The sequence below is a fragment of the Pelodiscus sinensis genome, chromosome 1 (genome assembly GCF_052426305.1).
Source record: "Pelodiscus sinensis isolate ZL-2025 chromosome 1, ASM5242630v1, whole genome shotgun sequence".
Taxonomy (NCBI): Eukaryota; Metazoa; Chordata; order Testudines; family Trionychidae; genus Pelodiscus; species Pelodiscus sinensis.
Genome location: NC_143052.1, coordinates 199784180 through 199811568, shown reverse-complemented (window position 1 = coordinate 199811568; position 27389 = coordinate 199784180). Strand labels below are relative to the sequence as shown.

Here is a 27389-nt window from a genome sequence, read left to right as displayed (position 1 = left end):
AAATCTTGGGCAGGGTATAGAAGGTCTTCTCTTCGGTGCAAGGGTCTGGTGGTCTGGGCCAGTCTTCAGCCTCTCCAATGTCCTCAGGGCCCTCCTGCCTTGATAGCTCAGGGCAGGCTTCTGCTCCCTCCAGCAGCTGAGACCCTACTGGGCTCCTTGGCTGGGCTTTTATCCTCTCTGCCCTGTCCCTTAGCTTCCAGAAAATTAAAGGGGCAGGACACTGCTCGACCCACACAGGCTGAGAAAGGGGTTCCTCCCCTTCTGGGTCAATGAGCGGCCACCTCTGCTCACTACACCCTCGCTTTCCATTTTATGAGAAACCATCAAAATTCCAAGCACATCCCATTGTCCTGATACAATCAAAACCTGACCTTGATAGGAGGAAGTTTCATACCATATTTAGTGGTCCTAACTCTTACTATTTAGGAGGCGTTCTTGAACAAATGGAGTCACGTAGATACACACAGACAGATGCACAAACTCTCTCAAATAGTAGATTATTTACCCCCAAGTTTAGTGAGCTGGTTATTTTTTCAGTGGTATATCTTCTAAGGAGGGGGAGAAGAAGAAATATAATTGCTTAAAAACATTTCACAAACTAAATGTCTCTTTAAAATGTTTTCTTTTTTTTGCAGAATAACCATGTGCATGGACAGCCATATACAGGCCCAGCAGCACATCATATGAATAACCCCCAACGAACTGGCCAACGAGCACAAGAAAATTTTGAAGGCAGTGAAGAAGTTTCCCAGCCTCAGACAAAAGATTAGTTAAATGCACATAATCAATTAACTTGCTCCATCAAGACTGTGCACCCAGGCCTTACAGTCCAACCTTTCTCTGTGTCTGGCTAATATTTAAAACTAGAAAAACTATTCCTAATCAACATGGAGTGGAGAGTCTATTCACTGTCTTATCTGCAGAAAATTGCTGTCAATATATAACCTGCCTGCAGTGGAAAGTGTATAGTGTTTTGTAATAAATGGCCGATGCTAATGTGTAAATGGCAAAGGTGTATATAGTATATTAATGTTTGACTGTTAATTCTTAAGCAAGAAACTTTTTTTTTGTCTTGATGAGACTCACAGATCTACGAAAACAAAAAGTAATTTCTTGATATATCCGCTGCGCTCTGCAACCAGTGTTGCCTGCCTAATGGCAGTTGGATCAACTCCTTTATGAAAAAGCCTATCCATGTCAACCACAAAAATAGTTTCATGTTAATTCTTTGCCACTGGAGTCGATTTTACTATGAGCAACGTAATGGCTGGTAACCTTTTAATTATTTGGTTGATGTGGAAAATTGGTGATGTAACATTGTTTCTAGATCTTTTTTCATTGCCTTTTTCATTCTGGTATTAGGTTAATCACTTTGAAGCTATAGTTATGCTGTAACATTTAGCATGGCTTCACACCAGGTTAGTGTAGCCAAGGGGGAGGGGTGGGGAACCAACCATGACAGCAGTTGTCCAAACTGACAGCTGTATTGCTCAGAGCTTTTTCTTCTTGCACCTAGACTACAAAATGGGGGAGGGAAGGAAATGTGACAAACAAGTGGTTTTCAGTTGCACATATGTTCCTCACATCTAATGTTGGACAGTTCTGTCTCCGGGTGGTATAAAAACACTTAGTTTTCAGTAATAGGAATTTAAAAGATTTAAACAAATATGCAAAAATTTTGCTATGCCAGGATGCCTGGAGCATAATAGACTGTATTTGGTGTGCTTGTTTTGTTTCTTTGGTAGAGCTTATTAGATAAACTTCTAACACTTTCCTTCTACTGCATCCCAGTGAAGTGGAAGTCAACAAAATCACACAGTACTTGTGAGTGCCACTGCACCAAGTTAACTTGCTGGTTTTCCGCTCATTCACAGTTCTACTTGAAAGCAAGAATTGTCTTAGCTCTTTAACCATTATACAAGAAATCTTAACTTTAGATGCAGGGTTTAATTATAAAAGGAACTACTGGTTAGTCAAATAAAATTCTACGGTATCTCTAGCCTGGAATAAACATTTGTTTAAAGACTTCAAGAAACGCATCAGTAAATACTGTATTTAAATGAAAATTGGTAACTTGAATGTGTGTAATTTTTGCAACCTGTCTAAAAACCAAATACCCCTGCAAAACAGAAACAGCCCACCCTATACTATTTAAATATTTTGCTGTTTTATTTTATAGAAATTATTTTGCTGAATTCACAAATAGAATTTGATTTAAGAAGAATATTTGTCCTGTGGTGTGTGGTTTTTTTATTATTTTTAATTGACTGCACAGAAAGTTTAATTCTATGCAGTGGCACCCCATGCTGAATACTAGAGCTACAGTCACAGTATTTTTGTGCACAGAAATATTTGGCCCTTGACTAAGAATAAAAAAAATTAGGACAATTTCCCTGTAAAAGTTTCTTAATGTGATTTATCTTGTACTTTTTGTATGTTTTTATATATACATATATATATATATATATATTTAATGAGCACAAGCTTGATGATGTTTTTTACAATTAAGTTAATAGAAACAAAGCTGCTTAATCGAACTGAAGGTTTGTAGTGTTGAAATGAACAAAAAAGTAATCAAGTGCATTCTTATGCATTTACTGTAATATAAAGGAGGGATATAGAGATGAATTCATTTGATTTTTTTTTTAAATTATTTTATAGGGGCAGTGATCACTTCTGTGCTTCCATGTATCAAGTGCTCAACAACTTAATTTAGTTTTCCATGTTTTTCTAATAATACCATTTTATCTGAACGTCTTCATTTTGCAAGAAAATTTCCCACATTTTGGGGATACTGGCAGTTATAACTCAAAATATTAGCCTTCATATTAGAGCTGAAATAATTCATACTTATTTGGACCCGTAATTGTTGTTGAACACACTATCTCAAAGATTGTGTATTTTTTCTATTTAAGTAAAATCATGTAATGTGCTAGTTCAGCTTTGCCAAATGTGATTAATTTTAACAGTGCCATGATTGTAGAGACGTAAGAACTTGTGAGATTTTTGAAGATTGTAATTTCCCCACCTCCCCCCGACTTAGGGAATTGTGACTGGCAGTAGTTAATTATCACATGGCAATTTGAGATCCTGCATTTGCCACTTTGAAGGAAGCTAGTCTGTGTTGTTGTTTACTGTCAGAATAGAGAGCTACAGCAAAAAGTGTGATGCAGAGAAAATATTTTCTTCGCTCTGGGCAAAATAAGTTTTAAAACTGTATTCGTTCAAGTAACATGTTGTACTAGCAAAAAGTGTAATATGTATGTTACTGTTGCAGCAATATGGCAGTGGTCATTTTCAGGCTATATCTAGTACCTCAATATTGATATGGCACACATTTCCTCAAAGTGCCTAAAGATTTAATTTCCCTTTCACTAATTTTCGGATGATATTGTCTGTTTAGAACAGTTAGTGGGGAATCTTTGGTCTTCCATAAAATAAGAGCCAATAAAAAAAATAAAACAATTTCTCATTTTCCTGACAATTCGATGTTTAAATGCATACAAATTGAACATTTATAGGCAATGCTGTGTGGCGGTGTGAGGGTTTTACTCTGAAAAGTGTGTATAAAAAGCTGCTTTTTACTTAACACAAGTTTTCCTTCTTTGTATTTAGATCAGGTGGAGGGGGGGGACCTTTTTTGGGTTAGAGACCACTGACCCACAGAAAAATCAGGGTCTGCACAAAAGTGAGAGAAGCGAAAGAAAAAACTTCATTGACCCCCAACTGAGGAGAGAGACACATGCCTATTGGGTGCCCAGGTTAATAGATTTTTGGACCACCCTAAGCTCTGGGGTGAGGTAAAAAATGAGGGGTTCAGTGTGTGGGAGGGGGCTGCCAGGAAATAGGCTTAGGTGCTGAGGTCTGTGCAGGAGCAGACTGGGAGGGGAGTCCTGAGCCTTGGAGGCCAAATCTGGCCTTCGGTTCCCCACCCTGATTTAGATTAATTCCTGCTGCTATTAGCAACTAAAATAAATTTTGCTGTTGTCACTACAGAGTCAACACAGATTTGTATGAATGGGACTTCATTCCTCCTTATGCATTAATCAAAGTACAGGCAGTCCCCGGGTTACGTACAAGATAGGGACTGTAGGTTTGTTCTTAAGTTGAATTTGTATGTAAGTCGGAACTGGTACATATTGTAGGGGAAACTCTAGCCAAACATTTCTCCAGAGCTCAGTTTTATTCTCCCACACCTCACTTCCCTCAGTCCTTTATTCTCAAGCTGAAGTGTCTGCTGAGAAAAGCCGCTCCGCGTCTCCCTGGTCTGCTGGGGTGGGGGGGGGGGGGGAGACTCTAGCTTCGTGTCTCCCTGGTCTGCTAGGGGGAAAAGCAGCTAGTGCGGGGTTGCCTCACCCCGTTTGCAAGTAGGGATCCGATGTAAGTCGGATCCATGTAACCCGGGGACTGCCTGTATTAAGGTCTAATTACAGAGCTTATCAAGTACACCTGTGTAAATCCATTGGTGAAAACAGGATTTCACAGGGGTTAGTGAAGTCTTAATGTGACCTGGAGGATTTGTATTAGTGGTGATGATAATGCACCAGAAGGAAAGCCACCCAGCTTGTCTTTGAGATTTCTGCATGAGTTTGCCGGACTGGCCGTTAGGAGGGGATATAAATACTGTTGTTTATAAATTAGTATATTTTTATGTGGAAATTGAGACGCATGCATGCAGTCCCACAATGCCATTTTTGTAATGTCATTCATCAGAGTGAAACTGAAACTTTAAGAGACAAACCAATTAAGGAAAATGAGTTGAGGTTTCTACTACCTGCTTTCTCAATCATACTGTTGTGCTTGATGTGCATTTTTCAGCATATATGCTGTAGAATAGCAGTTACCCTTCCAAAACCCTCCTAATAATACTTGGCACTCATAGCAAATCAGATTTGCTACTCTTCCAAAACTAAATTGGCCAAAATTTGGCCACTGTAGCAACTTGCTTTATTTAGTCTTTGTTTTGATTTTTATATTTGTTAATTGGTTTTTTTAGCTTTCAAAATCCTTTGCCAGCAGTAAGCAGGCTGGTAAAATTATTCACAATATATGGGTGGCTTTTCTTTTTTTAATAACTCCTACTAAAATTTTAGCACCTACGTGTTGCTGTAAAGTTTGCAATGCTGGCATTGTATTGTTGTAAACAAATTTTAAAAATATTATAATTTAAAGTGTTTTAATTGTATAAAAGGAGAAGTGTGATGTTAGAAAACAATCAGGGTTGTAGGTAGGTAGCTATGTATTTTTAATTTTAGTAAAACCTTCTAGACTGTTTGGGGAAACTGCAATTCACACTGAAAGTATATTTTCTTTATTGCTCTTTGCTGACTGTCTTAGATTTCTATTTGGCCAGTGTAGGAGTTTCACTCTGTAGTGCCCTGAAACAGAGCACATACAATTAACTGTTCATCTTTCCTGCTCCCCTTATCTCTGGTGCTCTCAGCCTCTTGTTGTTCCCACAATCACAGAAATGTCCAGCCTTTTATCTGGAACAAGATACCTTGTAAATACTCATGTCATGTTTCCGTAAGACCTGTATAGGAAGAAAGGGAAAGTAAATATGACTCTGGCGAGTTCTCTGTCCCTCCCCTTCACCCTGCATCTTACCTTTGTTCTCACAAGTAATCTGAACACTGCAAGAAAGTGAAGAGGCAGCTGCAGAGAGCTGGCTTCCTGAAGGTCTCCATTCCTTGTTGCAGATGGGCATCTCTGCTCCACTTCTCTTTGGGCAGATGAAGTAGGACCCTTCTCCAGCTGCTGCAGCAGCATTTAGTGGCAAGGAGAAGCACAATATATGGCCTAGCCCTGCTTCAGGGCACTTATGGTGCTCTCCCCACAGCTGGTTGGGGATTGCTGTATCTGTAAATTTCACTAATCTGCACTGAGCTTCCCCTGTAATAAGGAGTAGCAACATTTCCTACTGTGCAATAAGGGCTTTAATCCGCTGTAATTGGCACTGTCCATTTTTACACAATCTATTATTAAAGTTAGTACCCAAAATACCTGGTGTCTTTGTTTCTAACTATTAATCTGTCCTTCTGACTCTTATATTTAAACCATCAAGTAGCCATTGTTTTTCATTCCCATAAGAGACATTGTTCAGTATTGGTTCTGTAGCAGCCATTTGTAGGCTATACTTATATTTATAGGCTATAATTGTGCTGACATAAATGCTGTTGCGCTTAAAATGTGTGGGGTGCTGTGAAGGACCTAGAGGTGACCTAATTCCTGTCCCAATCCTGCAATCTGATCTGCTTGTGTGGAACCTGTGTCCATTGCAGCCCCAGGGACTTGCATAAATCCCTCTTTGAGGAGTTCTGTTTAAAACAGTTGGGCTCCTCGTGGTTCTGCCCTCCTGGATAAGATTGTTGGATCTGGGACCTAAACCAAAAGCCACATTAATAACACCTGTATTTAAATGCAGGTAAGGAAATGGTATCAAAAGAATTAACAGACTTACCCTTGGGAAGAAATAATATCCTGAATAAGGGCTAACTTTGTCAAATTTTAATTAAGTCTGCAAGTTAAAAATGTAAGTTTAGAATGCAAATTGCTTAGTAACTACAAATCACTTTTTGATAGGAACTGAATTAACCTGTAGACTAACTTGTATTAAACAGAAGTTTAGCAAAAAAATCACAGCAGTATTATTTGTTGCTTTGGAACAAAAACTCACAAAATACTGTACTTAGTCAAGCTTTTAGTCTCTGTATGGAATGGGAATCATGAAATTGGAAATAGAGCTAAATAAGTTTTAAATCTTATCCCAAATCTTTGTCATAAAACAATAAAATTTGGTGAAGAAAAATCAGGTCATCTGGTCTTTCTCCATGTCAGTGTAGGATTGTTCTGAGTAGGTTGGTTAATGTTTTGTCCAGTCTAGTATTTAGAAGTCCTAACCAATGGGACTTTCACCAATTCCCTTGAAAGACAGAAATCTTTCTGATAATTGTCTTATTTTTCCCCTTTCTGAATGTTACCTTATTACTTCTAGTAACATCCTTTGTATTGCCATAAGTTTTCATATTTGCACCTTTTGAAAATGTATGTATTTATATCCCCTTTAGTCACCAATTAAGATATGTCTTATTGTGTTTAATCGTTCCATGGAAATCCGTTATTTCCTGACCATTTTTGTTGGTCTTTTCTAATGGTCTTCTGCTAATGAAGAGATTAGAACTGAATTTGTACTTCTCAGGTATGGTTACATTTGAGCCATGTAAAAAGTTGTCATCTTTTTTTTTTTTTTTTTCTGTGATACCTCTGTGTATACAGCCCAAAATTGTCTTGACCTTGTTTCCTGCTCAATTGCACTGAAATCATGTTCAGTTTTTGTCCATCTCATTTTAATCTCTTCAGCATAACTGCCTTATAGGTTTCTCTTCTTGAATTGCTAGCATCAGTCTCATTTTGAAGATTGTTGCAACATTTGCTCTTTGCAATTCATCTGGCAACTCCTAATTTTTCATGATGTTCCAATAGTAATTTTCAGGCATATAAGTCTGTTCATTTAGGTCTTTTCGTATCGTAGAACACATGTGTGGAGTGACTTATTTGTATAGTTATAATTTTGTAATTGATCTGCTGTTTATCAATAACTGTTTTAGAAGAATTGTAGTTTGCCACATCACCTCTGAGTTAAGATTTGTCTCGATAAGCTAGATAACTTCTTACGCAGGTGGCCATAATTTCTTTTTGTTGGCACTTACTGTATCTCCTAATGTCTTAAAAATTGCTTTCCTGGAATCTAATAGTACTAGTACACACTTAGTTAAATTTAAGTAGTTTGTGGTTCCAAACCTCCTCCTTTTTTCATTCTCAAGCAATTTGTCTCATGGCAAATAGATCCAAAAGGGGTTCTCTTCTTTTGGATCATAAAGCTTCCTATAGAAACCTCTTGCTGTGTTTGACTACATTTAAAAAAAAAAGAAACTTTAGAGTGCCTTACCTTTTTGAAAGCAAATCCCAGAGACGGGGATTATTCAGGCTAACTGCAAAGTATTTCAAATGCAGAAGCAGAACCTATTTAATTAACTGATCATAAAAATCTAACTTTGGTGTTAACTGAGAGGGAGGGTCAGAAGTTGGGCATGAGTAAGAAGAGGGCAGGGGAAAGTGGTAGCACTTTTCCATATGTCATCAAAAGACCATTCTCTCCACCGCACTGAACCTCTGTGTCCTCAAAGCTCTCTTAGCCACCATCTTTCCATCAAAGCAGGAATTTCTATGTATCCCATCAGTCCCTCTTAAACTGTCTGGTAACATCTCCAGTGCATGGCATGTAAGGCATTCACTTCTCCCAAGGTCTTCATAAAGGTATCCCCAAGGCACCCCACAGCTGAGCCTATTGTCGAAACAGGGTTCTAGGATTTGGCTGCGGGTGGGTCAGAGGCTTTAACCATGTTCATTTAATATTTTCTACCTCCTGCATCCTGAAACTCCTCCTGAGACTCACTACTGCTTGAAACGTGGCAGTGGCCTGACAGACAATTGAGCTTGTTCACTGTGTCAACACCCATGAAGTTGCAGATTATTTTACCCTCCGCCTATGGGCCACTAGTAGTAGTATCTGCCATGGTCCATGGAGCTAAGGTATTAGATCATTCAAACTTTGTTTTCAGACATATTATGGGTGACTTAGGGAGTGTCTAGACTACAGGGTTTGGGGGGTTTTTTGTTTGTTTGTTTTTTTTTCCTAGAAGTCGCCTTTTTTCGAAAGAACTTCCCATGCGTCTAGACTGCTGCCGTGTTCTTTCAAAATTAAATCGAAAGAATGAGGCAGTTTTTTCGACCACAGAAAACCTCATTTTTACAAGAAATAACGCCTTTTTTCTAAAGTGCTTTTGAAAAAAGGCGTTATTGAATTCAAACTGCTTTTTCGAAAGAGCATCCAGACTGCCTGGGTGCTCTTTCAAAAAAGCAACTCTTTTCAAAAATACTGGTGGTTGTCCAGATGATCTCTTTTGAAAGCTTTTTCGAAAGATTCTTAAACATTCATGTCTAAGGCCTTCACTTAATACTGTCTCATGGATTATTTCCCTCCATTCACAATCTTGCACACACCTGCACGCAAGATTGTGAAGATCACATAATGTTCCTGTGGTAACCATAGTCATAGTTCACATGAATACATGAAGTATTGATTTGTAGCTGTCGTCATGTGATGTAATAGCTGGAAATAAGGAAAGAGGTTAGTACTATGTTCCCCGGATCACAGTTTGAGCGTTGATAAATTGCTACATTGTTTATGCATGTAATGGAACTATAATCTTGCTATTTCAAGATGAGTTTAGCAGTGGTTTCCTGAACATTTCTGCAGTTTAAACCAAAGGATTACTGTCAGAGTGTAGATTAAGTCTATAGATCAACCTAGGACAGATTTATATCATGGTGCCTATTTCCTGTCTTCAGAATAGCTTGGTGTAGTGTTCTTTTAAATAGTTTCAAATGATGTTCAGGCGATTTGACCCTATACTCCAAAGTAGTCAGCAAACTATAAACAAAAATGTGGACTCAGGTGAAGAACAGGCTAATTTAGAGAGACTGTTGTGGATGTATTGAACCACAAAGGAAATATAGTTGCATCAGCTTTAAGCATCTTGGGGACAAAGGCAAAGCTGAGGTGCTTTGTGTGAGGAGCGAAATAGCCTAACTGTCCTCTGCTTGGTATCCACAGTAGCTTCAAGTTTCTGTGGTCACTGAAACCCAAGGCCAGCTGGGGGCCAGACTGGCCTCCAGTCTCAATTAGAATAGCCCAAAGGTTGGTCTACTTTATAATAGCCCACAGCAGCAAGAGACACTTTAAGCTGCTGAGATCAAACAGAATTCAGATACTCCAGCCATGCATCTTTTCTTCAGGACTGTGCTTTATGCCAAGACCCAAGGGGCAGTGTTCAAGAGTCACTGACGACTATATGCCTCCTCTGGATTCTTCTTACAAAATAGCTATCTGACTGCTTTGCACTGTCAGAGCTAGGGCCAGAATCTGGAATGGACTGTACACAAAGTGAGTGAAAAGTGTCATCTCCTGTGACTGAAAAATTCTGGTCTAGTAGCATTTTACATTCACTCTGCACAGGTGTGATTGTGCAGGATATTGAACAAGTGGGGCACAGTTAATAATTGTGTTGGTTTATGGTGGGATGTACAAAAAACCCAACACTGTATGAAACAAATTAGCACTTAGAAGTGCATGAACTTAGAATGTGGTCTTATCTAGATTTTTTTTTTTTTTTTTAAAAAGTCACCCATCATCTTGGTGTCTGAAAGCATATTGCAGCCCCAGCCAATAGTATTTCAATGAAAAAAAGGCACAGTGTTGAGAATCAAACTCATTCAGATGCCAAAATGTAGGTAATTTCCAGTTAATAGTTTTGTGTGCTTAGCAGGGAAACGTTTTTGATCAAGGCAACTCAAAACTTTCAAAAGCCAACAAACGTTTCCCATTTGCCAGCAGTCAGTTTACCCAGAAGTAATCTCTAGTGCTATGGGGGATTAGATTTTTAACTGTGAACTTCCTTTTACTTGTGAAAAAAATAAGTGTAGTGATTTAGCAGTGAGCTCCTTGAAACCTTTCAAGTATTCATTTTACTCCATTTGAATATACAGCCCAAATCACTTTTCATGTTCAGTTTTTTTCATATTCACTTGTGCAATAAGTATAGATGTGGTGATAATCTCTACAGTGTAAACTGTACTTTTGAAGATAAAGCCTTTTATTTTTTCGGGGTTCTCCAGTCAGTGGCTGTCAACTTTCCAGACTACTGTACCCCTTTCAGGTGGTCTCATTTGTCACATACTTTAAAATTCACCACACTTGAAAATGACCTGCTTACAAAATCAGACAAATACAAAAGTGTCGCAGCATGCTATTACTGAAAAATTGCTTCCTTTCTCATTACCATAAATCATAAATAAAATAAACTGAAATGTATTGTTCTTACATATCATTGTATAGTATAAACAAGTCATTATATGAAATTTTAGTTTGTACTGACTTTGCTATTGCTTTTTGTATAGCCTGTTAAGACTAGGCAAATATCTAGTTAGTTGCTGTACCCCTGGAAGACTATCCCCACAGGTGTACATACCTCTGGTGGACAACCCCTGCTCTGGATCACTTAGCTCTGATTACTTTTCCTCAGACACATACTTCATACATTTCACTCAAGATCCCTTGTTTCACTGCTCCTGGGTAAGTAAATGGGGAATGCTCAGAAGTGCATGGACTGAATCACCACAGAGTCTGTTGAATTATATTATATCCTACTTGGCCTGAGGAGACCATACTAATGAAGTAGTGTACTTCACACTTCTGTTAAGACCACGGGGGTTAGGGTGGTGTACAAATTAATATCTCACGGTGTTTGTGACCATCCTAAGACAGGGGCAGTTTCTTTTCATATTAGTAAGCATACTTTCAAAGAATGCCACCCTTAATGGCACCATTTCCCTGCTTAGAATTTGGCAGTTAATCTCTTTACAGCTCTACTGTTAAAGCTTCCAGTCATAAATGGAAGTTTCTTGGTATCCAGCTGCACCTATCCCTCATAGCAGGCAAAACCTTGTACTAGAGCTGACCAGTTGAAACTCGTGGGAAGTTCAGATTCTAGTACCTATCTTCTGATGTGAAGCAAATCACATTGCAGAGTCTCCAGTATGGCTGTATCTTTGGAGGTCTTAACCAAAGATATTTCACAATTCTCTTGCCATTTTTAATGACCAATGCTATAGTTCTTTTCTACTGTGCTGCATTAACACTCGACATGCTTTTAACTCATTTTGACTCTATATTAACCAGGTAATGTAAATCTTCATCTTTCCTTTGTAAATTATGTGAGCAAATTGTATAATCTGTCTCTCCTCAATAACCTTTAACAACTGGTTTGAATAGGTCAGTGTGTATAATACACATTTGTCGCACATACTTGTGCAGAGTAACGCAAGTCTGTGTTCTTGAGTGGTAGGGTTGGGAGAATCACAGACTATTACCTAGGTCACAAAGAAGATGCCTTTGAGTAAATGGTTTTTATTCTAACTTTATTCATATTTATTTTACTCCCATTACTTACATTTTTTTATAAAGCTGCTGCAGTAAAGTTACAGAAGGAAAAAACAAACTGTCTTACCATTGGGTTGGCATTTCCCCCATCGGTGCTCTGGCAGCTGTTTGATTCCATCCTCAGCAAAATTCAAGTATTTCGAAATGGAAATGGGAGGAGCTCTGGGTGACTGCTGAGTGACTAAGGTCATTTAATACTGATTACCAGTATCTCACGGTGTTTGTGACCATCCTAAGACAGGGGCAGTTTCTTTTCATATTAGTAAGCATACTTTCAAAGAATGCCACCCTTAATGGCACCATTTCCCTGCTTAGAATTTGGGGGGACTTGAATAGTTTAACTTTAATTATATAAATTGTATTCCAGCTATGAAAATACAGCAACATGTGCATGCCAAAATCATACAGATATTCATGAACTCACAATGAGCGTGCCGAATGAAAAGGCAACAGCATAAATGTGGGTGTATTATATGGAAATGTCAATTTAAGAACGAGGGATTGCTATACTGCCACAGACCAGCGGCCTGTCTAATTTGGTATCTTGCCTATAACAGTGAGCACTGGCAGATGCTTCACAGCAAGTTGCAATAAACCACGAAGTGGGCAAATACAAAATAAAAAACAGTCTGTCTTACTCCTCTCCCACCTTAGTGGTTGGTTCCCATGCTGAAAAAAGCAGGAGGCTTTTTTGCATCTACAAATGAATGATCAGCTAGTGCTTTTTATCTATTGTTTTGTTGCCATGCTCAAAATATTCTAATAGATTGGAGAGGCACCATTTGACTTTGCAGAAATTGCATGGTCATCCCTGTTGTATCATGTCCAGTTCTACATACCATACATTTCTACAGAGAATATTATTCTATTTTTAATTATTTTATTCAAATAGGTACCAAATTTGTTACTTTTCTATTCTTGGCATAGCAAGTGATTAATGAACGTTTTGCATATTTTGTCGGGACCCTCAGCCAAGTAACTTTTAATTTCTTTCAGAACTGCATACCATCATATTTTAGTGACCAGTTGCTCTCTAGAGTATCTATTTGCTCTAGCGCAATCTGTTTTGATACTGCAGTATTTGACCATGCTTTATCTTTTTTTACCTGAAAGGGACAGGTTTGAATTGAATATCATCAGCCCATCATCCAGTGTGGAAATAATTGTGCATTGCTTTTCTGTGAAGTCTTTGTTCTATTAATTTCTGCCTTCACTCCCTTGTAGACTAGTGAACTCGCTGATTGTCTTGTAGGCTTGCTTTGGCTATTTGCTTTTCAGATTCCTTCTTTGACCTCCTAATTTCCACTTACAATTAAATCCTTCATTCTAAGTTTATTGTTATCATGGTAGTCGTCGATATAATTCCTCCAAGAGAACATTGAACTTTATTATGTGTTGGTCACTTAGTAGCTGAGTTATTCTTGATCTAAACAGTGTGTTATTTTAAGATGACATTGAAAACAACCTTTCCCTTTGTGTGCTTTAGAATTAGTTTTTTTAAGAAGGGATTGTGTATGTTGTCCTGTTGTCATTTGATCAGTTTGTGCAGTAGTTGTGAAATCAACCATTGTTGACTATTTTACTAGACCTATTTGCCCTTTTGGTCTCCCTCTATATAATATGTTGTGTCTTCATCCAAAGCTGAATGAAGTACCATGGACTTTATTTGGCTTTGGATCAGAAGCTTAAATGTCCTTTTCATGGCCTGAAGGCTGGTGGAATGACCCTACTAACAATATTCCTGTCACTTGGAATTTGCATCCATACTGATTCTACAGTATGGTTTTCCCCCTCCTTACCTTGTTGATGTCTCTGGAATTTTCTAGGCATAACACTACTACTCCACTTCTATGATTTAGTATGTATTTCCTGTGCAATTGTCTCCCAAATATTAGTGCATCACTGATTTTTGTCATTCCATCATGTTGCAAGAAAGCCTGTTATGTCAGGAACTATGATTTATTTTTGTCCCTAGAGTTATTTTTATTAAACTTTATCACATCACATTCTCTTTCTGGAATGAACCTCTGAAATGTCAGCCTGGCCCTCCTCTAGTTCATCTGTAGTAACTGGGTGGTCCTTTACTACCAGATATGGAATTACAATACTTTTGAAATCTGTATCTGACCTGACTTTTCCTAAGTAAGGATTTTTTACATTTGTATAAGGTCTTTCTAAATGAATACTTAAAACTTGCTGTTTATGTTCAGGAATGTTATACATAAACTAAAGGTATGTTTATTTGCAGAATGGAAGCTGCATCAATTACTTCCATACAGTCTAATTTTGCATTAAAGGGGTGTCTGTTCTCAGTAAGTTTGGTGCAGAGTGAACAGACTCAAGTCTTCAAAAATCCTTTTCTGGATGTGTGAATTTAGAATAAAATATGGCACTGTATCCTGCATAGATACATGAAATAGGTTTGCAGCTGCCTTCAGCAATACAGGATGGTACTGGTGTCCTAAGCCTATTGGTTAGTGCAGTGTTTCTCAACTTTTTTTTTTTATAAAGTACTCCTTTAAAAAAAATTATAAATATCCCCTTTTTTAAAAAAAAAAAAAGTACCCCCAGTACCTTCAGTTTTCAGACACACAATTTTTTTCTACCATTGCAACACGTTTGTTTAAACAATTCAATCATAGCTGGGCGGGAGATGAAATTTTTGGGTGTCAAAGTACAAAAATAAAGTGCTGTAAAACTTAAAACAAAAATTCAGTTTTCTCCAAATTTCAGTTGTCGATGTACCCCCCCAGACTTCTCTCTAATACCCCACAGGCTGAGAAACACTGGGTTAGTGGATCCTTAAAATAGTTGCTGTGGATTGCTTTTGATATCCTTTTGTGTCAAGAACAACTTCAATGCCAGGTAAATGTTTAAAATGGATTAGACTCAATGTGTATTGCATTGATCTTTTAACCTGGTTCTTGCTTTTCCTCTTCCTGTCCCAGGTTTGACGCCATAGTGCTGAATTGATATTCAGAGCAAGAGAACATACTGGGTTATGATTTCATGGCAGGAATGGCTGGCAAGTGAGAGTACTCTCTTACCACCCAGCTGCAGTAATAATGGATAATGCACAAAATGACTGACCAATAGAATTGCTCTAATTTTCTCACAAAATTTGCTCTCCAACATAACTTAAGCAGAAAGGTTTGACTGGTCTTAAACCAGAGGCTGTCATCAAATGAACTTATATTATAAATACCTCTTTCAAGCACTTCTAATCAGAGCTGGCCTCAGGTTGATCTAGAAAGCTAGGGAACAGTATTTCCTTCCTCATCTCTGCAAATGTAACAAGACTTCGGTCTAGTTTGATTGAACCATTGTGTGCTGATTTTAGCATTTACAGGAGGATCAGCAAGATGATTTGTAGTGAGAATTTAATCAAGACATGCAGAGTAGTCCAAGATAGACAGGTGGGAGAGAGCCTTGCTTGTGTTCTAAATGACTCTCAGCGTGCGAAGAAATCACTCAGATTGTGTGTCTGTTGTGTGGGCACTTAGACATTAGTTTCTAGGTCAGATCACTTTAAACTCCTCGGTAGGCAGAAGGTTTGGGTACCTGCCTCACAAGCAAGGAAGTGCTGGTTTAAGTCCCTTTCTGCTTGCTGAGAAATGAGTGGCAGTGTGAGGTTTCTAGTGTGATCTGTTTCCAGAGGATGTGAAAACCAGACCTTTTAACACAGGTCAAGAAAAAAATAAATTCATGGATAGGTCCATCAATACTTATTAGCCAGGATGGGCAGGAATTGTGTACCTAGCCTGTTTGTCAGAGACTGGAAATGGATGACAGAAGAGGGATCACTTGATTACCTATTTCTTTTCACTCCCTCTGGGGCATCTGGCATTGGTCACTGACAGAAGACAAGATATTGTACTGAAGGACCTTTGTTCTGACCCACTATGGCTGTTGTTTTCTTTATATTGGTCTGTTTACATTTCTAAGGGAGTGGGCTAGACATTTACCTCCTCTGCCTTAATGGACGCTAACACTTTTCTTCAGGTTTAATTTACACATGAACTAAATGTACCCACAATGCAGGGCCTGAGGCTAGTTCTTGTAACTGAGAATATTGTGACCATTTGTCTGAAACTTGTACCTGTGTGCTCAAGTGGTAGCTGGGGGGGACTGTGTGGTGGTTTTGTTTTGCCCTTTTTGAATCAGAAGTAAAATATAAATGGACTATTTAGATACTTTAAACTTTGGCATTAGTGTTCAAAGGAAAGTGCCTTTCATGCATTTGAAGGAGTATGGTATAAGGCATTTTTAAAATGAGGTAGTGTAGAAAATTACCTTGAAACCTAGTATAAAGTACATGCAATAAACCATAATAAATTTAGATGACAGTACTATACACTTACTTCTTGAGGCATAGCAGGATTAAGGAGAACAGCTAAGTAATGGAATGTCCATTTGAATTCATGTGAGGTTTGACACACATTTCTTGTTATATCCCCAAAAATGCTACAGGTAGCATCAAGTGATTCTTTGATTTAAGAGTTTAGTTCTTTATGAACAACACTGCTTATTTTCTTGGGGCCTCTAGCCCCAACCTGGCTGTATTGTTAGTGGTTTTAAAAAATATAAACTAGCATACACAATGTGTATATTGTATAACTCAGCGGGCGAGAGATCAGACCTTACTTTTTGAATACTGAGCCAGCACCAAACTGGCAAGTTTATGCCCCAGCAACTAGAGAAAAACAGAGCTAGAATTCTCCATGGTGTTCAAGTGCTGAATGAATTTCCTTGATTTGTACCAGCTTGTGTGATTGTAAGGCCACACTTCTGCTGGCTAGGGGTTAGCTTTAGTATCAACACTGATTGTTTTTCCTTACTGGAGGCATTTAATCTTGCAGATGCCTACGGATTAAAAGGCTTTATGCCCTGCTATAGGTTGAACCTCTCTAATCTGGCTGCCTTAGGACTGGACCTGTGCCAAATCAGAGAATGTGCCAGACCAGAGAAAGTCAAGAGTGACTAGTGAAATTACCAACACTTCCACTTCTTGCTGTGCTCCTAGAAGACCTTTAGGGGCAAATTGGAGAGATAGGTATATATGTATTGTCTACTGGAGGTCCTGCATTCTTTTACAGCAGCTCCTTGGCTGACTGAAGGTTTAAATGATTTCCAACCAGGACTTGTTCACAAATATTTGGTTTTTTCCCCCCCAGCTGGAGATTATGTGCCTGATTCATGTAATAGATTGTACATTCACTAAGAGCAACTATCTCATTGCCTTAGTTCTGTCTTACTCTCTCCCCTATCAATCATGGTGCCTAGCACCACAAACTGCCTTATTCCTTACAGTGAAGCATGAGAGAAGGAAAATACTTGCAGCCCCAACACCAGCATGCTTGCTTTCTGAAAAACTGAAATGTTCAGTTTTATTAAGGATAGGTAGATAAGTGTTTCTATAAGCCAGTGCTGAAATTCAAAATGGACTTTCTTGGCCTTCCCCTCTTACAAAGGTTATATCAAATGGGTCTAGTCTATAAGTCATCTTCAGCCTATGAGAGTTCATTTAACAGAACATCATGCCTGCAGAAGACTCTCCCTACACAGAAAATTTGAGTGCTTGTGTGAAAGAACCATCACCAACTAATCCCTTAAGTGTGAGGCAAAACAATAGCAGTTTCAATCATCTTTATTCCACAATGAATGTGATCTGAAGTTTTTTAAAACCTGTTCCTAGTCAAAGGATATCTGACTGCACCTGAAGATCCAATTATACCTCCAACAAATGCAAGAGTCTAGAACCCACCCCCTCAAGATATAAAAGTTTAACAAGAGTCCTCAGACTGGTGTCACTCCTTCATAAGGTTTACACAGGAGACTGAGGGTTTTTTTAAGCCTTTTATTGTGTAAACTGTATTTGAAACATTAGTTCTCCTTTTCCTGCACAGTCTTGGTTCCACGCAGTCTACCAGTACGCCGGGCAGCAATGAGACCAACCTTGCGACCAGCTGGAGCATCTCTCCTGATGGTTGAAGGCTTACCAATATGCTGATGGTTACCACCACCAAAGGGATGTTCTACAGGCTATGAAGAAAGTCATCAAGGTCAAAAATGTAGACAGGAATGTTCTAAATTACATAAACTTAACACAATACAAGGCAAGAGTACAACAATACTTATTTTACATTTTGCTACTTTATATAAAGCAACAATTTCCTACCCCATATGCACAATAGCAGATGTTTACATCTGCAGAGAAATATGATGTGCATGTACATTTTCTAGGCAGTTTGCCTAATTCCAACAGCTCTTGCCAAAGTACCACTGACTCTCGACTGATGTGCAAGAGACAGTTGAAAGCTGAGACACTTACGTTCATGGCCACACCACGGACACGTGGCCAGCAGTTTCGCTTTGCCTTGTATTTGTGATAGGCACGACCTGCCTTTAGGATAGGCTTGTCAATGCGACCTCCACCAGCAACAATACCTGAAATTCATTTTAAAAATACAAAATACTTTGTTGGGAATTAAGCATTTGTAGTCAATTTTGAAAGCTATGTCTCCAGTAGAGCTGGGAGTGACACACAAGTCAATTTAGTGGGTTTTGTGAAGTCCTGCCAAATGGACATCAGATTGTGCTCCAGTTGGTCCAGCGCAGTGAAGACATCACAGTCAGTAGACTTCAGGTACGTTGACTGGAGCTGTGTGTGTTAAGTTGACTTACTGGGGTGTACAACCTAAGATGCTGATTAGGGATGCTTGGCTAATTACTTGCTTTCTATCATGTAGTCGATAGAATTTTGGGCAGGCAGTCTGGCTCCTACTACATTTAAACTGCACAGCTGCAATAGGGTTAGGTTCTAGACCTGGCACAAGCTGGACTTGCTCAGTTCCAGCTTGCACCAGGCCCAGCAGCCCCTGGCTGAGGGTCCCACCCACCCTCCACCTCTATCAGATGTCGTGCTAGGGGGAACTGACTTAAGACAGCTGTCCCCAGCACCTCAAACCTTGCTGCTTCTGAAACAGAGGCAGAAGGAGGTGGAAGGATACAAGTCCTTGACTATATCCCTAATGCTGATTAGCAAATGGCTGATAGAATATTTAAGGGAAGGTGCCAATTCACACTATCATGAAGGAAAAATTGACTATTTTCAGATTCTCAACTGTTTTAGAATCTTGTCCAGCTAATCTATGAAAGTGAATCACAAATATGCAAGTGTGTCCACACAAGTATTTCGCAGCAAGGACAAGAGTGAGTGTGAATTGCTTCATGACATTCTAGTATCTGTATGCATTAAAATTAGGCTGCAAAGGAAGAGGTCTTAATTCCAATCTCTTAATTTACAGGCAGTCCCCGACTTACACGGATCCGACTTATGTCAGATCCGCACTTATGAACGGTGCTCTCTTGCCCCGGAGCTCGCAGGCAGCGATCCACCACCTCCACCTCCCTGGGGCGAGAAAAGCTGCTCCTGGTGCCCCTGGGTCTGCTGGAGACTGTCTCCAGCAGACATGGGGCACCAGGAGCGAAGCCGCAGCGGCGGCGGCTTCCTGCACTTCTGAGGCTTTGCCAGAGCAAAGCCTCAGAGGCGCGGCACCCTGCTGCGGCTTTGCTCCCTGTGTCCCTAGTCTGCTGGGGGGGGGGGGGGGCAGCTAGTGTGCCCCCCCCCCAGCAGACCAGGCTTGTGGACCCTGGGGCAGAGCAGCTGGGGCACTGCTCTGGGCACTACTGGAGCAACCCAGCAGCACACCAGCTGCTCTGCCCCAGGCATCCCCAAGTCAGCCGCTGCTGAAACTGACCAGCGCTGACTACAGGAAGCCTGAGGCAGAGTTGCTCTGCCTCAGGCTTCCTGGAATCAGCTGCTGATCAGTTTCAGCAGCAGCTGACTTGGGGCTGCTTGGGGTTCTTAGGTTGAATCTGTATGTAAGTCAGAACTGGTGGTCAGTTTCAGCAGCGGCTGACACCAGTTCTGACTTACATACAGATTCAACTTAAGAACAAACCTACAGTCCCTATCTTGTATGTAACCCGGGGACTGCCTGTAATTGCAAATTTTTCTTTTAGGGTTGTATCACATGAGATGGTCCTAGATCATGGGTTATACTTCTCAAAACTGCTAACACAGCTGAGTGGAGAAGTTAAGATGTGACCACTAGGGATGTTCACTATCATGTAATTGTATACAATTTTAGCTGTTACATGACTATTCAATAGTCTCCAGGGGGCAAAGTGGTAGGAGGGAAGGCAGGTGCACAAAGGCATATATGGGGAGCTGGCTTGAAAGCCAGCTCTCACCCTCTGTGCTAAGGGTGAAGGGGATGGTGTCATCTACAAGCTTAACCAATAAGACCAAGCTTATTGGTTAACTCTGTAGTTGACTACATGGTGACATCCCTACTGACCACCTTTCAGTTAGAACACAGATCATCAGATTGAAAGATTAAGAGAAATATGTAAGGCCTACTTGGTATCTTTAACTCTGATTATGACTTGGCTCAGGTTAACATATGTAACTATCCATAATAATCAATTACAATGACCTGTGTAGCTTCCATATTCAGTCTTAATAGTATATGCCCCCCCTACTTTGTACAAAAGTTTGTGTTAATAGATGGCACAGTTGGCAACTCTACATCTGGGGTAGAGGGAACAGACAATACCCCATACTTGTCCTGGAGTTTCTAGGACTTGGGGGAGGGGGGTATATATGTAGTTATTTGGCCAGTTGAATGTGGCTAGTTCACTATGGCAATAGCCACTCTACTAGCTACTGCTTTGGAACTGGTTGGACAACACAACTCTAGGAATTCAGTTAAAAACTTATTTGGTAAAAAGAAGACTGTTTAATCAAAATTAGCAACCCTACCCTGATGTGGCTGAGAGGAAGTGTATAGGAAAGTAACCGGTTTGCTAATGAAGTCTTTCACTCTAAACAATGAATCAATTTTAAAAACTAGCTTCATGCAGCACCTACCACTGAAGTACACCAGCTGAAGAAGACCAGGTCATAATACTGTGTACACAGACAATTTCAAGGTAGCAGTTTGTATTCTTAACTAGGGATGTAACAGTGTAGATGATTAACCAATAAGCAAAAACCTTATAGGTTAACACTATAGACTACACACATTCCCCTCTCCCTGCCAGTAAATCTTCTAGCAGGCTGGCAAGCAGCCTGGCTCAGTCCTGGCTTGAAATGGGTTCAGGCCCTACCTCTGCTGCAGCTCTGCATTTAAAGTTTATTAGGAGGTAGGAGGGTAGGCAGCCTTGCCTCAGTCCTGAGCTCACACTAGGTCTAGGAACTCAACCTCCCCTCCAGCCAGGGACTGCTGCCACCTTCTCAGAGGTAGCAGCACAGGGTGACAGGCAGCCAGACTCCAAGGGGAGCTGGTTTTTCAACCAGCTTCCATCACAGATGAGCTCCTGCCTGGGACCCCAGGCTGCTGCCTCTGATACACTGGCTGCTGGCCCCACCCTCAGGGACTATAGAATAATCAACTAACCAATACAATTTTGAGGTTACTCACTTATCTGATATTTAACATCCCTACTCAACTCAACCTCTGTTTAACTTTACTAAGCTGAAGTCTGACCCCATCACTCAGGGCTGAATCATGTAACTTAGCAGAACCCCAGACAACTGTTGTGCTTGCTCCCATCCCAAAAAACTATTCTAACTCAATTTACACTTTAGACTGGACACCCAAGCAGCCATCCTTATTTTTGCAAGTGTTACCATGGGATTTAGTGATAAAAAGGTCATGATCTACTGTAAGTTGCCTCCAAGAGACAGCACCCACAAGAACAGCGGGCCTGTATCCCCATGCTGGTGCTCAGGCTTTATACGGATTCAAAAGAAAGCATATTATTTAGGGGAACATCAAAATGGTTTCCTGCTGAACTTAAGTTTTCCCAAGCTAGGGTAGCACTACAGAAACTGATCAGCTCTACACAAGCTATGAGTGTCTATTTTTGAACTCTATGGCTAAGCCTACATCCAGCATTAAAACTTCTTAAATTCAATACAATTCTCACTAACTCTTAACATGTTATCCCATGTACTTTGTCATTAAGTTCTTTGGGGCCTGAGGCTGCCTTTTTGTTCTTTGTATAATGCTCAGCATGGTAAGGTTCTAGTTCATGACTAAGGGGGTCCAAGACTTTGATAATACAAAACTTGTCCATTAAGACCCACATTAAAGTTGCACATTAAGCTCTCCTATACCCATGGAATTTTTTCACAAGTACACTTATATAACACCATAGGGTGTCCAAGCATGTACAGTTAGATCTTTCGAGCTCTGCATCTTTGAAAACGAAGCCCATACAACACACCCCAACTTAGTTCAGCAGTTTCAGTTATCAAGCACGCAGCCTACTTACAATCACACCTTTCACTACAGTATAGACATCAAGATACAATACACAAAATGACAGCTGTGACTTACCAACAACAGCTCTGTTTGCAGAAGAGATTACTTTCTTGGAACCAGAAGGCAGCTTCACTCTGGTTTTCTTGGTTTCAGGATTATGGGAGATAACTGTGGCATAGTTTCCAGAAGCACGGGCCAATTTACCACGATCACCAGGCTTTTCTTCAAGGCAACAGACAATGGTGCCTTCTGGCATAGTGCCAACAGGCAGGACATTACCAATGTTAAGCTGAGCTGGAAAAAAAACAAATCCATTTAGTTCTTTGGAGGTCCATGTCCTAAGATTGCAGTAATGGTTCAAATATTCTATCTTCAAAAGTTCAGAAATATCCTAGCCATCTTCAGGCACAATAAATATACAGACTCAAGAAATACAGAATATTTTAAATTAGAACCTCCATATTACTAACATTACTAGAAGCATTTGTATGGGAACCTACATGGTGCTATCTGGGTACAATCCCCCTCCCTCTCAAACACACTTTCAACAACAGTGACTTTAAGGCTACTTGGTCAAATGTGAGGGATTCTACAGACAAGTTTATCAAAGGCTAGGATAAAAAAAGACATTAGCTTACTATAAGTTACATTATAAATGTAATTAGTTTCAAGATGCAGAATTTGTTGACTAATACATGTAAAAACAGTTTGTAAATAGCTAATGAAGATCAGGGTTTTAAACATTCTCTGAAAGTAATAAGTACATGCAGTAATGTTCTCAGGAAAGCAAACAAACATACAGGTCACATTGCACCATGAGTCTAAACCAGTGATTCTCAACCTTTCCAAATGATCAAACCCCTTTTCAGGAGTCTGAACCCCCAAGTTATAACTCACTTTGCTCAGACAGAACTTCAAGTATATAACAGCACTAGTCCTGAAAAACCACTTATTCTCATTTTTAACATATTACTAAAAAAAACAACCCAGAATGTAAGTATTGTACTTATAATCACCACCTTAATTTCTTCCACACCATGGGCTGAAAACTGAGCCTCACCACACTCCTACAAGGCTGGAACCTCTGATTTTTTTTTCCTGTGGGCCAGTGGCCCCCAAGCAATGAAAGCTTCCCAACCCTGATCTAAATGAGTACATGTACCCCTTGCAGAACCTCACTGTATCCCTGGCTGAACCACTGGTCTAAACTACTAGTCTCTAGAAGCCACTTAAACATAACTAGTTGCAGTCTTAACTTACCTTTCTTACCGCAGTAAACAAACTGGCCAGTGTGAATACCTTCAGCTGCTATGAACAACTCTGTTCTTTTCTTAAACCTGTATGGATCACGAAATGCAACTTTGGCAAGGGGAGCACCTCGGCCAGGATCATGAATAATATCCTGATGTGATAAAAGAGCATGTTTAGACAGTCATCTAGATTAGTGATAAATACATACATTTCTAGCAAGTTTTTCAGTCTTCCACTCAACCCTCACTCTCTAAGGCAGTGGTCTCCACCCTTTTTACATCCAAGATCACCTTTTAAATCTTAGAACAAGCAAAGATCTACTGCTCCATCCTTCCCCCAAGACTCCACCCCTTCTTTGAAGCCCTGCCCTCTCTGTTCTCCTCCTCTCCATCACTTGCTATCCCCAGCCCTTATACACTCTACACTGCCACTCCCCCCCCCCCCCCCCCCCAATTCTTATGTAGGAAAAGGTTTTTCCAACATTTGGCCTGTCTAGACTGGAACAAATGTTAGAAAAACCCCTTCTTTTGGAAGCCCCCTTATTCCTTGTGGAACAAAGAGCATAGGGGTTACCGAAAGAGGATATTTGCTCTTCCACTAAAAAAAAGCAGAATAAATACATCCCTGGAAACGGAAGAGTTTTTCCAGGATCTCTCGAATCCTGGAAAAACTCCTGCAATCTAGCCATACCCTCACTGGGTTGAGACAGGATGTGTGGGTTCTTGGGTGGGAATGAGGGATTTGGGTGTGGGAAGGGGTTAGAGGTGCAAGCTCTGGGAGGAAATCTGGATGCAGGAGGAGGTGGAGAAGGGGATGCTGGCTCGAGAAGGGGGCTCCAGGCTGGGAAGTTTTGGGGTCAGATGGAGAGTTGCAGTACTAAGCAAGCCACAGGCTTGTGGCTGTGAGGGTGCAGGAATTTGGGTTGGGGTATGTGAGGGGCTCAGGGCAGGGGGTTCCAGTGTATGATAGGCTCAGGTCTGGGGGGGACGGGGACGTGCAGGCATGTGATAATGCTGCGGCCAGATGGGGGCCTGGCTCCAATTAGGGGTTTGCTGGCCAGGCTTCATTTTTAAATACAGCCTCTCTCCAGCTTACAAACCGGTTACAGACCAAGCAATTGGTTGTAACTTGGTTTGTTGTAAATCGGACCCCATAGAGTTACACATGACCGCGCTGTTTGTAAGTGCGGATTGCATTTGTAACTCGGGGGCTGCCATTTACTGTTGTAACTGTGAACGGTCATAAGTCAACCGTTCCCAACTCGGGGACCAGTTGTAAAATACTATGTCAAACACAAAGTTTCTGCTTTGTCTATTTATGAAAGGGGCAGGGAATCTGTTTTGAGTCAGGGGGTCACTGACCCACAGAAAAGTCAGTTGGGGCCACACAAGAGATGCAAAAAAAAATAAAAAAAACCCACACAACACACAAAACCACTCACACTCGCAGGGGACAGGGTGCCAGTGGGGGCAGCCTCCTCCGAGGACACTTCCCCCTCTCCCTCTTCTCCTTACCCTCCCCCATCCCGGGGAGGGAAGCCCCCATGTGTGCCTCCTCCAAGGTCAACTCTCCTTCCAGCAGGAGGGAAACCAACCCCAGCACATGCTGCCTCTGGGGACCTCCCTCCCCGCAAGTTCCAGCACACCGCAGATCTGAGGGAGGGGAGCAGCCAGCACACTTCCAGAACCGGCACGCAGCTGGAGGACTTCCATCTGTCCATCCCGCAGGAAGCCTGCACTACCTCCATTTTCGCTGGAGGTAGGTAGTGGGGCTTCTCGGGTGGGAGGAAGTGGGGGGGGGGTCCCTGAACACCTCACAATCGACTGGTCGAGCCCTCACTATCAACTAGTCGATCATGATCAACCAGTTGGTAACCACAGCTCTATAGGGATATCTACACTAAACATTTTTAGCAACACTTTGTGGTTAGGGGGAGGGGGTACTTGAGCCCCTGTGAATAACAAAAGCTGTGCCACTCAATCTCCAGTCTAGATAATGCCTCACTAGAGATCAAGTTCACTTCTGCAAGGTGACCAGCTCAAACCTAGTTGTAACTGATCAGATATTTTACTTCATGATAATCACACCTGGTGCCCTTAAATCACCACAGATCCTCCAAAATTAACCATGCAGCTCTAACTATTTAATAAAATACTTGTGCACATTTTCAACTAGTCTACTAGAAAGCTATTTTGAGTACCCTTAAGAAAAGCTAGGAACTTGACAACAAGCAATTCCCCACAACTCTTTTTTTTCATGTTTTCAGGCCTTCCAACTTATTCATGTAAAGGTCTTAAATGATTTGGAATTGCTCATTTATAATTTATTTATCCTTTTGTACAGATATACTTTTCCTTTCCTCTAATATGTCTTACAGATTTATTGCACCCATTCTTTAACTCCTTGCTGTCCTAACAACCATCTGAAGTGTCAACCTAAGAGTAGTAATTTCAGCCCTGGGTAGGGCCCTGATAGGTCAACTGAATTAATCTTTTAGAAACCTCCCATCACTGTATTATCTATGCTGAAATAGCTTTATCATAGACACTGCCTAAGCCACCTAGGAGTCGGATATAAATTCCTCCACCAGCCTACAGTAAGACACGACTAGACCAGTGTGGGACAACAAAACAATCACATTCAGAACAATTTAAAGCACATGAGCTAGATTTTTTTCAAATGCCCTGAAAGATGCATCAGATTGAGATTACAAGGGTGCCTAGACAGGTTTGGCTTTAACTGCCTTGGAAATCAGACTTATGGGAAGGGCTACGGCTAGGTGCAAATCATGTTTTAATGGACACATTAAAGGGGGAGAAGGGAGGTCTTCACACAGAAACGTGCCAATACAAAAGTCAAGATTAAAGCCAAGGGGAATCACTTTGCTGCCTGCTGCTCTGCATGGCGATTAAATCATTTAAAGCAACCCAGCTCGCCTCGGGCCCTACGCTGCCTTTCTCTGAAGCCGGGTCCCCGCTTGCCCCCGCGGCAGGGAGGCTGCCCATGGAGAAGTGGCACCGGCCCGACGCACCTTTACGATGCCCTTGATGTAGCCGTGCCGCTCCGCGAAGTCGATGGCCCGCAGCTTGGCGGGGCCCTTCCTGTGCTTCACGTGGGCCCGGAACACAGACCCGGCGCCCTTGCGCTGGCCCCTGATCACGCGGCCCATGACGCTCTGCGGGGAGAACGGAACCGGCTCGAGACTCGGCGCGCGCGCGCCCTCCACCCCCTCCCGAACCCAACCGTCCCTTCCCCCGCCCGGCGCCGCCCGCCCGCCCTGCGAGGCGAGGCAGCCCCGGGAACCGGCTGCGATTCGGCCCCTGCCCCGCGCCCGAGACCTCGCGGACCGGTCTCCGGCAAGGGCGCAGGGAAGGGCCGGGCACAAGCTCGGGCCGCCCGGGGCCGGGGCTCCCGCGATGGGGGCGGATGGAACCAGCTCCCGCGGCGCCACCTCGCTCCTACCTCAGCCGGGGCCTGCTCCAGAAAGGAGGAAGGAAGAGCGAGGAAGGGTCACGGCGGCGCTAAACCCTTCCGGGGCAAAGGAGGCGTGCTGTGCGTGGTGACGTCGTGCCACTCCGCTGCCTCCAAACACGTCATCCCGTTGCCTTTGCTCTTAGGCGAGCTTCGAGCAGGGGGTGTGCGCCGAGGGGGGGGGGCGCGCGCCTCTCGGCGGAGGAGGGAAAGCAGGCCCGGCTCGTGCGGGGAAGGGGCGTGTGTGTGAGTGCAGGGCCCCCCTCCCTCCT

At 41.5% G+C, this 27389-nt stretch overlaps 2 protein-coding genes across 6 annotated transcripts in view; one reads left to right on the top strand and one right to left on the bottom strand.

Annotated features, from left to right (window-relative positions):
• Nucleotides 1-18509, top strand: part of USP9X (ubiquitin specific peptidase 9 X-linked) — a 292101-nt gene extending 273592 nt beyond the window's left edge. For all 5 annotated transcript variants that reach the window (XM_089774470.1, XM_089774474.1, XM_089774477.1 and 2 more), the window contains one exon: nucleotides 636-18509. In XM_089774470.1, the coding sequence (XP_089630596.1) occupies nucleotides 636-770 (135 nt within the window). In that variant the 3' untranslated portion in view covers nucleotides 771-18509. The remainder of the gene's footprint in view (nucleotides 1-635) is intronic.
• Nucleotides 17691-27264, bottom strand: RPL8 (ribosomal protein L8). The gene is made up of 6 exons (XM_006133958.5): nucleotides 27109-27264; nucleotides 26678-26821; nucleotides 23656-23797; nucleotides 22471-22689; nucleotides 18393-18508; nucleotides 17691-18103 (listed from the first exon to the last, which is right to left on the bottom strand). Exons 2-6 carry the CDS (start codon nucleotides 26813-26815, stop codon nucleotides 17945-17947), a joined length of 774 nt encoding a protein of 257 aa, XP_006134020.1. The 5' UTR covers nucleotides 26816-26821; nucleotides 27109-27264; the 3' UTR covers nucleotides 17691-17944.
• Between the last annotated feature and the right edge of the window lie 125 nt (nucleotides 27265-27389).